Source organism: Anopheles aquasalis, chromosome 2 (assembly GCF_943734665.1).
Source record: "Anopheles aquasalis chromosome 2, idAnoAquaMG_Q_19, whole genome shotgun sequence".
NCBI lineage: Eukaryota > Metazoa > Arthropoda > Insecta > Diptera > Culicidae > Anopheles > Anopheles aquasalis.
In genome coordinates this window covers 86,942,630-86,956,209 of record NC_064877.1, presented here as the reverse complement: position 1 = coordinate 86,956,209, position 13,580 = coordinate 86,942,630, and the positions used below count along the sequence as shown (strand labels likewise).

General features: G+C 49.3%; 1 protein-coding gene across 1 annotated transcript in view; it reads right to left on the bottom strand.

The window, feature by feature from the left end:
- Positions 1 to 13,580, bottom strand: part of LOC126568873 (uncharacterized protein DDB_G0283357) — an 84,889-nt gene that overhangs the window by 69,231 nt on the left and 2,078 nt on the right. Inside the window, exon 2 of the mRNA XM_050225544.1 lies at positions 9,997 to 11,553. Within this exon, the coding sequence (XP_050081501.1) occupies positions 9,997 to 10,194 (198 nt within the window). The 5' untranslated portion in view covers positions 10,195 to 11,553. The remainder of the gene's footprint in view (positions 1 to 9,996; positions 11,554 to 13,580) is intronic.

The following is a 13,580-nucleotide window of genomic DNA, read 5'->3' as shown; positions in this document are numbered from 1 at the left end:
GTACATACAGCACCGAGAGAAGCCATCAAGACAACAGGCCGGCGACATCTTTAAGTGAACGAAAGAGTAACCATCATTTAAGTCTCGGCAACAACGTGCAGAGCAGAGCAGATAGAGAGCGGTAGGCGCGCTCGTCAGATGGCAACTGCAGAGGTGATTTGAAATTCAAATGACAGGTGAGCGTCCTACCGATCATCCCACTCGATATCACGGACGTCACAATATGGTCACCGGTCATCAAACGCTAGTGCCTAGTGGCCGATACCGTACGCCGACGACGTCTGCGTCTCGATTGCCCCGGTGGTTCCAGGTGTTGCTACAAAGATGGTCATGAGAATTGCGAGCAGTCCCTATCAAGTGTGCGCTCCATTACCTCGACGTACCAATTAGTCCATAAGTGGCCGGCGGGACGTTGAGATGACTGTTATCCGACGCTATGTCTAGAAAAGGATCGGAACTACTAGAGAAGCACCCAGACACTGCTCTGGTGGTTGGCTTTACGATACCAGTGTTTAAGGCAAATGAAAAAGCATAAAGAAGGATACACAATGGATCCTTTTTATGCACCGGAAGCCACACAAAGTGGTAGTGTTCTGGATCTGGTACGAGGTGCTACCACTGCTCGATGTTCCACTGCGTGACATTTTAACAAAATATATCAATTACACCGCACAAAGCAAAGAGTTAATACTCCATCGTTACTTACAGTCACGCCGTGCTAAATTTAGGTCGCCCACATAACTCAAAGCAACACATTTAAACCCTCGACTGCTCGACCAAAAGAACGCGACCACTTTAATAATGAATGCACAAGACACAATGGAGCTGCGACTGCGGAGAAGCTGCGCGCCACCTCTGCTTCTGCTCTGCCCCCAAAAATTTCACTCTCAACAACCAACGCCCCTTCTCATTCTCCAACCGAACCGGCGGGACCGCCGGAGGACCGGAAAGTGCGTTAACGTGCGGCAAATTAAAGCTAATGGGTTTCAACCACCGTGCGCTATATAGTGCTAATGCGTGCTGTTTCTGCTGCTGCTGCTGTTGCCTCGTTATTCCCTAGCGACACCCAGCCGCACCGCTCATCGTGCTCCACGACCACAACATCGCGCAGAATATATGCAAAACCGTGCCAGACCTCACACTCCACGGATCCACCATCGGAGGGTTTTTGGGGGGTGGCGACGGTGAAAAGGATGGAGCGCATCCGCCGCCGACCTATTAACTCTCTGAAATAGCGACTTCCGGGCGTGCGCCACACACCACCGATGGTGGAGGAGAAGGAGAAGCAGGTCTTTGCTTGCCACATCGAACCGTGAATTTAATTAATTCCCAGTCATCTATGCTAATAAATGATCTACATGTAATTGCGAAAGGATACCTTTGGGTGCCTCGAGGCTCTTCAGCAAGAGGTTAGTATTTTCCAGTGAATCGCTTGATACCACGGAAGCATAGCGCTGTATTTAATCTAATATTATTACCTAGACCAACAGCGTGCGTAACAGGCGAGAAGAATGGCATTGAATGGTCTCTAAAATCCCCCCGAGACCAAAGATGCCCCAGCAACATCCAAACAGACTAAGAACCGAGCGTCATCGGATGCATCATCCGTACATCCGGATGCACGGTGCACGGAATGTTAATTGCTGCCAATTGTCACGGACAGTGTGACGCCACCGCGAGCACCAGCAGACGAACGGCATTAGTCACCACGCGCGAGAGAGTAAACCGCACAGCATGTGTCAATAATGTTAGTCTTAGTCACGCGAATGCCATCACCATTGTCGTCTAGGGCGTTAACGAGCCTCAGAGCCGGCCAGCGTCGAAATGATGTCCTTCAAAATGTGTTATCTTCAGTGAAAAGCCACTCGAAGAACCACTCAACGATTACCGTTTGCGGTGAGGTGCGGGATTGATTGAATATTAATTGACTGACAGTCGGCGAGCCGGGGGCATTTCACCATTCATCTTGGTGGCGGTCGAGCTCGAGAGTTGAGCTACCGGACCACGAGGAGTTCTTCACAAATGCACCGAGAGCACCCACTACTGGAAGCGCTTCCGTATCTGCCGCTGATGCCGTTTTATGGTAGTTTTAATTGAATTATTACCACATCATCCAAGGGTTTTACTCGCGGTGGCCTTGCTGAAGTGAATACGCGGCATCATCTACGGCCGGAGACTCATCATCCGTTGATGGCATCGAAGCGACGACCTCTCAACCCACCACACATTAGGCACGCACGTTTTAACGGTGGCCGCTACCACTGCTGTCATCGCGTGTTTCGTGACGATTTTCCGTGCAGATGGCATCCACCCGCCGTTAACGTACCCCACGCACCGGATAGTTTGACGTTTGATGCGCGATCGACGTAAAGGGATAAGACTTCGAGCAGCTCACGGAGCATAAATCGACGATGTCACCACAATCTGGCAGAGGTATTTAGGTGAATGGTAATTAGAAGCTTTCTATCACGACACGATGTCGGCCCTCCATGAGCCAGTGAAGGATTGATTTGACGGTTATTAGGTTCGTTATTATTAGATTAACATACGTGCCACGCTAATGGTGGCGTGATGGAGGAGGAGCGAAAACATATGGTCTACTGAAGGTGGTAGCAGCATGACAATCGATCGATTGGTTAATGTAACAGTTTGTCTGAATTGTGAAGCCATTTTAGAAGCAGATGAGTTCAGTTTTTTTGGTCACGTTTTAGGTCACAACATGATGGTTACGCGATTACTAATCCATTATGATGCTTTTTTATATATTTAACTTTATATTATTTGCTATCGCTTGTACCAACCCTTTTAGTGATTTAAAATAGATTTTTTACCAAAACAGCTCACAAGGAATAGCGTAAAATGGGGGAAAACCAAGAAGGTGCCTCGTTGGCATACGAACAAAAGAAACCAGTGAATGAATGGAGGGGAAGTATTCAACATCCTCAAAAAAAACCGACGTTGTACACGTTGTTGCGTCTGCACGGATAAAAAGACTGCAAGCAAATTGTTACATAAAAAAGCGGAATGCATCAGGCCTGCGATAAACGAGTTATAGCATAGTTTAAATTCCCGCGTTTTTCCATCTCCAATTTCCACGTTAAACGACGGCGCTTCGTCCTTTGTTCGTTCGTGAGCCCGGTACTGCATCGTTCGCGTACTTTTAAATACCTTTCATTCTCGGATCCTTGCTTCCTTCATTCACAGGAGCCAGCAGCAGAGGCTTGTCCTGGGTTCATTTTTTCCTCTTCTTTCATTTAGCTTCCCCAAACAAAAAATAGCGATCCTCCCTCCGAACCGTTTAATACTTTTACTAGCGCTTCACGGTCTAATGTCACATCCGCCGTCACTACCACGCTGCCTTGCGGCACCAGCCCTAGACAATTGCTCTATTAACACTGGCGACATCATGTCAGTCAGGGTGCACGCACCCACGGGCTGGGTGGGTGAGCACCTCCCAAAACAATGATAAACATACTTCATGACCGGAGTAAGGTTGCTTTTATGTGAAGAGCGATCGCAGCGGACCAGAGATGGACCGCTCGCTCGTTTGGCAACAGTTTCCTCCGTCAGTTCGTTCACAGACACGCACACAACGGCATCGTCATCTCGGTCGCACCGCCCTACACATTATCCTTTATCGCGTCGTCATCTTTAACGGGCAGACCATCCATCATCATGGGCCTGGGTTGCTCTCCTTTGGAGAACTCCTTGCCGCGCGCGACCCGGAGAAGGATGAGCCAATCTTGAATTTTTATTCGTCCGCCTGCCAATTTCCAACTAGATGGAGCTTCGGGGCTTCCTCTGTTGTGTCTTGTGGTGCGTTGTACCCTGTGTCCTGCTCGTCTTTTTATTTTGGGAGCAACACAACAGGACAGCAAACAATCCCCGCCCAAACACCATTCTCGCCGTTCGACAGCGTGCTTGAGAGGATGTAATTTTAATGCAATAAATCCAGTTTTATGGTACCCCGTCGCGGAACGGAACCACGCAGAACAAAAACGACGTCGAAAGAACGAACGAGCGACGCACCCCCGGCTGGAGGGACTGGAAGTGATAATAAAGTGTGCCAAGGGTAAGATCAAACAGCTTTTTTCCGCGCGAAACAACCACCACCGCGGACCTTAGGGGGTGTGTGCCTAAGGGCGCAAAAGGCCCCCCAAAAAGGAAGGAACATCTCCTCGCTGCAGGAAGTGTACCGCGCGCCCAGGCCCAGGGTGACCACTTGTTTCCGTTTTCGACCATTGCGCACGACGGTGTCCGGTATCCGTCAATGGTTCGCACTGTTCCGGAGCTTGGAGCTTGGTGGAGTGGATCATAATAAAATTAGAATCAATAAAAAAAAATTATACGACAGCATAATTAATCATTTTTATCACTTTCTACGCACTTCTGGATAATGGTCGGTCGCTTGCTCGCTCGCTCGCTTGCTGAACCGCAGGACATCGATTCGCTGATGATCACCGTCACCAGGCCAGCCCCAGGCATCCCTTGGGACTCGCTTGGGAGGGGCTATGATTTGATGTTGCTTTGTTGGTACAACACTGACCACAGGTAAACAACACAAATGGAGCATAATGCAATGCGAGCGCCCTACCGGGGAGCCACCGCGGGGACGACGACAAAAACAACGAAACAATGGTCAAATTACGGCAATCTGGTGCCGCGCACGACAACCGCCACGTGCGTGCTTGGACGACATTAATCCACCGGCGACAGTCGTGCATGTCATCGAACGTGGAATCGCGTCATCACTCCCCGTGAGTAAATGTTAAAAGAGCGCACAATGGTTAATCATTTTACAATCCGGCTGGCATCATTAATCAGTGCGAGGTAGACGATTCTTGCACGCAAAGAACCAAAGGTCCTGGATTGATGGACTACTGGAACCACGTTAAAAGTAAGTTCTTAAATCTTTTCAAAAACGAGTGTATAGTAACTTGTAGTTAAGCTTTAAGTAGGAAATGAAATTTGCAACAAAACATGCTGGGACAAACTGGATTGAAAAGCAAATTCACAAACCGGAAAGGAAACAGGTTCCGTGTGATTGAATCTGCGACTGCGACTGTGATGGTCGCCAACGCGCAAAAATGCGATGCGGATAATAAGCGCAACGAGGCGGAATAATACCGTGTTGTTTGAAGGTTCATCTGGCGCATTATTATCGAAAAATAATTAAGAGAAAGGCACACCCGGACCGCTCCCTGTTGCATATTGATAAACCGTTCCTGGGACAGCTGGATTAACACCTGCACTGGACACAGTGGGATAAATGGAACCGGATTACGACTGGTTAAGCACATAAGTAGGTTATTAAGATAAAAGAACAAAATCCTTTTTCCTCAAATACTACAAGCTAACAAATCAGACGGTGAAGCAGAGCTGTTCGAATGTTATTTCAAACAAACCGAAACACGCAAAAGAAAAAACCCTAAGAATGCATGCAATCCAATCAACAGTAGCAGCATACAGACGAACGGTACAAAGTGCCGTACAAAGTGTTTCAAGGTGAAGTCGAATCAATCACATACCGAGCATTGCTGGCCATTTTCACGCAGCGCGCCAATTTAAACGCCGGAATGCTTCCGGTGGTGCATCATGTGGGCACTCCATGCTCTCTCACTGCACCCTTACACGTTGACTTCCGTCATGCCGCACACACGAGAAAACGCACCCCATTTCCTGTTGCGCAGCGCGAGCACGAATCTCTCGAAACGTGGCATCATGATCCATCGGTGTTTGTGTCTGTGTGTCCATTGCAAATAATTGCACGGATCTAATGGGTTACAATCGGCAAGGTAACGTCGTGCACCACACGCTCGGCTGTCCGATGCCTTTACATTTTTTGACCCTATTAGCTGCGGACGAAACCGACAGCGGAGTGCTCAAGATGGCGTGTACCGTACGACGTACCGACAGACACACCGCAGTGGCCCTCGGCGGGCAGCGGACGCAACAAATCGGGCAACTCGATAACCCTTGACGAACACCAACCATATAAACGGCTGTTTCTGCTCATCGATGCTAATTAATGCGCAAGATCACCGATGCCTGACCACTCTCGCGAGATCGTGCGCGGTATGAGCTGCACTCCGTTGCCTCTATTTGTTTTGTTGGTTAATGTCGGCCTGCATGGCTGCAAGTGTTTGTTGATTTTCGCGTTTCTAGAGCAAAACAGCAGCACCAGCATATGGTTATGGTCGACTGCGGTAACCTCTCACACGCTGCTCATACCCCTGCGATCTGTCCCACATGCCCATTCGCCCCATACCGAAACACCTAAATGGCGGGGGCTAGGGCCGGTGCAACTGTGTGTTTAGATTCATTTGGAAAACGCTATGCAGTGCCCTGGTGGCCTCGACGTAGCACCATTTCGAAACAGTGAGCCAAAAGGGTAAGGTATTGTATACCGTACAGTTGAAGATGGTGGTTTGGAATCTCTACTCGTATAAGGGCTAAGAGCATCTTAAATAGTTGCATCTATGTCTCTATACCCTCTATAATAATCAATAGTGTGTAACTTTATGTCCTTTAGAATGCAACTTTATGAATCGTTAATTGGATTTGTGCTGAAAACTTAAATGAAACATGAGTTAAATTAAATGTAGGAAAACTCTAAACTTAGTCACAAAATGTGTCCTTTTAACCTTTAGAATACTAGAATTCCAATTCAAACTCGAGTTAAGTTAAGAAAAAGAATGTATATCTATGCATCTCGATACTGAGTCACAGTTTGGTTGGTTGTGACTCTACACCCAACCATTGGGTGTTTCTACCCTGTGCATGATAAAGCCTTCCTTGCAAAGACAATCCACGATATTGTCCGACGCCCGATAAAAGCACGATTGCACCATAAGACACCACGAATAGCTTGACATCAGGTCGACCGCATAAGCGCCCACTCTACCACCGGTTAAGAACTCCCCGAAAAACTGAGGAAGAAGCCTCTGATCTGATAAGGCATTCTACCGGGCCGAATCCTCACGTTATCTTATCGCGGACAATCATGCGACATTCCCTAGCCACCTTCACTGTGGCACTGTCTAGTAGTCAGCAACCAGCAGGTTGTGGATTTCGTTTTCAAACCCAAGTTACAAGCTCCTAAGACAGGTAAATCACGTAAAGAGTATTACAAACCTCACTCCCTTTCGTAGTTCATACAATGTTGCGATCCATGTTCTCTCCCCCTTTTTCGCTCTCCATCTCACCATCTCGTGCGATCTGCAGTGAAATGGAAAAGCAACCCCCAAGATGCTGCTCCAGTTTTGTATCGCGGCAGCAAAGTGGCTAGCGCTGGCCACTTTCTACATCGAACCGAGCGGAGCGGACAAAGCACAAAAGCGTACAGGCAAGCAGAGAATCCGTTGTCGCAACGTATTCGCAAAACTTTCGTCCGGCGCATCAAACGATCTGTCTGCCAAATCAAAACATCGACCAATTAATTATCTCGCTCCCTCTCCTTTTACGATCGGTTCGGGCAGGAGAGTGATCAGTTCCCCCCTCCACCCCCGGTGCCGCTGGTGGTAACATGCTGCAGGTGCGATCAACATGTTTTTCGGAACTAGAAAACATGAAGATTGCAATCAAACACAGACACTCACCGCTGGTGTTACGATGGGTGATAGTCCGCAAGAGGCTTGGCCATTGGCCGCGAGTTTCTCCACACACTTTCGCGCTCGTCCTTTTATTCGATGGGAGGGAGAAGGGGTGGGGTGCGAATCATGGAACACACACGAGCCCCTCCTCTCCACGGTGAAGGCCAACAATTAGCAAGTTTAACAGTTGACAGTCGTCGTCGTCGCAGTCGTTGTTGCCGCTGGGCTTGACTGGGATTACTCATTCCCTTTCACCGAAAGGCGGACAGGAGGCGGGATCGCCGGAGCCGGTTCAAGAGCCGGTTCTCCGAGCCACTCACCCGTGGACGTAATCCACTCCATGACGGAGCGGAGTGACTCCCCACCGACGGCGAACAAGGCGCGTCATCTTGGATTTTCGAGGACGTCGAGGAGTAGGGCCACAACTTGCGAAGGCTCGCGAGCTGCACGCGAGATCGTGTCATGCTGAAGGTTTCGTCGCAAACGCCATTTGTTGTCCGCGAATCCTTTCTGGCGGGATTTTTTTAATTCGTTTTAAGTAAACTCCATGACAAGGGCCACGTCTACAGGAGCGATTTTAACAAACAAACCGTCAATGAAGAGAGCGAGCAGGGCAAGGTCTTGGAGTGGAAAGGGAAATTAATAAGAATTTCCGATCGCTTTCCGTTCAAGATACCTTCAGCCGCATTCCAGTAAAACAGTGAAAAATGGGCCATCGCTTGACCTTGACATCAGCGCCGATCAATTAAATGTCAACGTTTTGCGGTATCATTTCAGTTCCGTTCTTCGCCGAAGACAGTCGGTTAGTGGCGCGGGTTATACCGCAACCACAGCCGCAACACCTTCGCTCCAACCCATTCGACTTCCTCCGGAAAGGTCACCAAGACCAAGCGTATCTTCCGCACCTTGGTGTGTATTTGCGGTCGCTCATCCACTGCTGTAATGTAACGCCCCATCACCATCACCATCACGATCATCATCACCATCAATCTAGTGTCCGCAACGCAACAATTGCGCCCGCGTAACGTTATTTCTACTTGCGCGAGCTTCCACAAACTCTTTTTTATGGGTCAGGGTCAATATGGATGAGGGCATAACAGCGGCATATCCGCCGGTCGCTGTACGATAACACGTCACCGACGAGGGCTGGTGGCAGCAAACTAGACAACCCTTTGGCACCCGCGCTTGGCGCAAAAAAGAACTAAAAATCGTGATGCAAAAAACCGCCACTCAGTCATTCGCCGTCAGGGGATTAGACAGCAGGGTGGGGACGGGATTATTTGGAGAGCCCGCTGACAGCATCGTTTCGGTCGAGCTCTGCTTCCTGCTGATAACGACAATCGGTGCGATAGAAGCAAGTGCCGGGCAGCGGAAACATAAGTCAACCGACGGTTGTCGGTGAATCAGTAACGCGCCCGCGCTGCACCAATTAATGTGTCAACAAGTCACTAACAAGAATTCGACACGGAGAGAGGACAGTGGTGAGGATTCCGACAGCTACGATAGCGTTTTTTTTTTTTTTTAGGTGATGCTATGCGATGCGGAAGGGTTTGCGGGAAACGAACGCATTCGTTTATCACGCTATTAGCTTCAATACGCGACCTTCACGGTGAGTCGTCTAACAAGACAACCATTTTGAGAAACTTAACATTCTGAATACTAACAACCGATACTAATCGTCTGGCATTCTTTTGGAGCAACCAATCGTAACTAATCCAGTGCAAAAAAGGGATGTGGAACAGCAAAACTGATAATAAGAAAGGAGGAAATGGTCACAGTTTTTGGACAGCTTTTTTTTAACAACGATCCATGAGATCACCTGACAACTTGTCATCCTTTTTTGAGGTACAGCTCTTCTTGCTGAGTTTTAATTACTCGCAAAAAGGCACTTCAATGGGCGGGCTTGCCACCCTTGGTGCCAGGAACCGGCACGAGCCAAGATAAAGCCATACTCCGGCCGGTATACGACGTGATTCGTCGCCATTAAATTCTATCTACCACCAAGCGCGCGGCTTGCCAACGAAACAAAAAAGGAGAAAAAAATGCAGCAATCCAAGCTCCTCGGATCGCAGTACGCTTTGCCCAAAAGCAATGCGCACCAATTTGCAGCACACTTCGGAGTGCAAATCCTTCAACTCGGAATGTCTTCTCGGTGCAATCGAAAAGGTATTACGCTCGCACGGCACGCGTCTCCGCCCAAAATCCCAGGACCACATAACACCGAGGTAAATGAAGGCAAAGAGAGAGAGAGAACGAAATGGCCAACAAACTGAGGATGATGTGAAAGTGCGACCGGCCGGGCCAACAAAAACAACCCAAAAACCGGACACGGATGGACGGTATGACAAGTAAATCCTGTCATCCCCTTTCCCCCACACTCGGCCCCCCGGAAAAGCGGATTTACCTTCGGATCGAGCAAACAACGCTCGAGGCTGTCTTCTCGCTGCTGGCTGGCACTCCCGGGGCGACCGTTGCTGCTACTGCCCCCATCCGACGCTTCCTGGCGTAAGCGGGCTCGCTCGACGCGCACCAACGTCGGGCTGTCCATGATGGACGGCGTGCGGCTGGGCGGGCCGGAATTCGATTCCGACGTGACCCGCATTTTCCCGTTGAGCGACACCTTGAACGGATTTTCGTCCTGCGTCCTGGCAGGCACTCCCTAGCACACACGAGAACACTTTACACAATCACACACAGAGACAGAGACAGCCAGACAGGCACACCAATGAATACACAGCACCACAATGACACAACCAACAAGGGAGGCTCTGAAGGAATCACTCGGAACCACTCTGCGATCGTCACCGGGGCACGAACGATTGCACACGGAATTGCAGGCGCGCTTAAACCTTCGAGAGGCCCTTAACGAACTCGGGAGACGAACGATTATGCACTTCTTGTGTTTCGCTTGTTACTACTAACTGCTGCTACTGACTACTTCTTACGTTCTACGGCTGCTCCCCACTGCTGACGACCGGCTGACTTTCCGGAAGAAGCACTTGGGATGCTTGGGACAATCTTTCGTTTCTAGCACTGTTGGGAGCACTTCGTACACTAATTCGCGACGCGGCCGGGCAGAGTTAACACCGCACTTTTCCTTCCCTGCCAACGACAACCTGCTTCAACCGACAGAGGAGCTGGCGGATGTGTTTTTCGTCTTCCACGACTCGCACTCGCGATTACGGCACCTTGGCACGAGCCAACTCCACCGAAAAGCACGCGCCCAAACAACTCCACGAGCGCGTCGCGACAAAATGACGGCTTTTCTGGTGAACCGAACCACGAAAGGGGAGCAATGCACACGCGATCCCCACTGACTATCTTTGCACCATCGCCTGCTGTGGTGGCGGCGGCGTTGGCTTTTGTGGTTTTATGATTTACAGTCTCGTGGAGGCAGCGGAGTACTACTTCCTTTCTCGGGGGCACACTGAGCAGCCTCTTTTTGATAATGATGCGCGGTTTGCGTCGTTATTCAATAATCATTTTCTGATTTCATCGTGCCTGATAACGGGGATATGGTGTGGCAGCACTCACTGAGGTGCACCAGCAGAGGCAGAAGCTGCCATTTCCATCATGCAATCGCACGCAGTAGCCTGGCGCAGTAGACAAACGAAAATTATTGCTTGGAAACGGAACCGTCTTAGCCGGCTCAGTGGTTCCTTCGACGATACAGCGCCTTCAACGCCGGTGGCCAGCGTACGTTCCGGTGTGTGAGGCTGCTACCGCTCGCAGGCTGATGGGTTTATTAGCCATTTGCATTACACTTGGCCGAGGTTTCCACTGTTGCATCGCCGCCGCTGCCGTCAAAAAGCAGAGGCGAAGAAAAACTTCCTCCCTCTCTCTGCGCCGTTTGCTGTTGGCCTTTTGTGCCGAGGAGGAAGAGCGCTACTTCCGCGTAACTTTTCGCTGCCTTTGCTCGGCTCGACGCTTAATCGTCACCTTCTAATCTGTGTGTGCGAGGCTGAAACGAAAAGAGGCAAACACAAAAAAGGCGCATTCAGTAAATCACCGAAATTGAGAAAATTGTTGGGCAAGTAACAACAAAAAACTGTGGCGGAAACGCGTGTTGCGCCATGCCTTTTGTGCTGGAAAACACGTGCACCAAGGTGTGGAAGGATCGCTATATGGAGGAAGTTTTTTTGAACGAGAACTGTTAACCCTAAGTACGATTAGTTGCATAATAAAAACTATGAATAATCTCAAAAGTAACTAACGGAAGCGTTAGTAGAAATGTACAATATACTTCAAAGCTTCGTCTCTGTAAAACAACACAAGGTACCTGCCATGGGACTCGTAATGCTAGCGTGTTATCAGTTCATCAATATCAAGCACCACCGCTCCAGAGACTTTCTTAAGCCGATTTCCCACAAACAAACCGAACTCGTCCACGTAAAATGAACGTAAAACAACGGAGCGAAATTGCTGGCTGGTTCGCTGGCCGCCTTAGTCTGTGCTTAAGCAGATAAACATCATCTCGCATCCCCCCCAGGGGAGCAGAGCAGCCACACGCTTTCCACCGACTTTTCTTCCGTTTTTTTCGCAAAGGGAAAGAGAGCTAGTGCGCGCCTCGACCAATGTAACAGAGACCTTTCCCACAGAAAAGTGTGGCAAAACCTTTCTCCGCAAACCGAGCGCGGCTGATGGTAGTGCGCGGAGGATGAAGCTCCAAAAGCATTCCGATAGTTAAGGCAAACAATGGATGGTTGCTCACAAAACCTCCAGCGGAACTAACTTTTGCTCTACTGAGAACCAGACTGTTCTTGCGTAGTTTTGAAGTAGTTCAATCTCTTAGAATACTTCCCAGGGCGCCCTTTGAGCACTGATCATATTTGAGTATCGTCTTGGCCGAGTTCTATTTGATTTTCTCCAACATTGGGCATCCAACTGACGTTCAAGGTCCCCTATTCCCCTATTCGTTTATCCAACATTGATGATTACGGATGTCAGTACCAGGAACAGATGTCCGTGCTGCCACCGGACTGCAATCGGACGTTTACTTCAAAAAGCAAAACTGTAACGACGGGCACTGTCGATGTCGGATGATGGATCGCCAGTGACAGACGACACAAGCAACGGAAGTAATCGCAATCGGTCGCGTGCACGTCGTGTATCACAAGCGAGGAATGGCGGAAAGAAGTCCCTCAGGCACTGGCAGCATAAGAAAACGATAAGAACGAGGCAGCACTAGCAGTCGGGGTCTGTGCTGTGCTCGGTCCGGAATTGCGGTCACTGCGTCACAAATGCATCTCCATGGCATTCATACCCTCTGGGCCTGGGCCTGGGGGAGCAGCAAAAATGGGACATCGCAGCACAGTTGTAATGGCATTTAGATTATTTTCTGTCGACATGTTCATTCCCGCTTTGGCCTATTCTGGTCTGGTTTGTGAGGAATTTCAAAAGTCATTCCCCCCGAGGGGCAAGAATAGCGAGAATGCAGCAAACGCTAGGACGTTTCGGACCACCATGAGGTTCAAACCGATAACACACGTCTCACGACAGTTTCGGTGCAAAAGTGCATTCAACGATTGAGTCTTTGTGTGTGGTCCCTGGAACGATGATCGACTACGTCACGTCACTGGCACGCTACTCCAGATGATGGAATTGAAAGGAAATGGCCAACACATCACACCATACTCTGCCGTAGGACATCAATCGAAGGCCTTCACGATGGTAAGCAACATTCGATTGGCTCGCTTTGCTGGCGCTATAAACGAAATCAATATTTGTATTGGAGTATTTTTTGTTATTGAATCTTGTTTGCAGCATCGACCAAGGCTACGTCGAGAGCGTCAATTGATAACTAGCGGGGCCTCTATCGCTCCGGAGTGCAGGGCAGGCTTCCCGCATGATCACTGAGAAGAAGATTCAAGCAAGTGGAATGCATTCCTCGGAAGCAGAACAGATTAAGAACGAGTGAGAAACGAATGAGTAGCCCCGGGGCCCTCTTTCTACGCCCGTAAATCATTTAATCACATTAATCACGTAGAT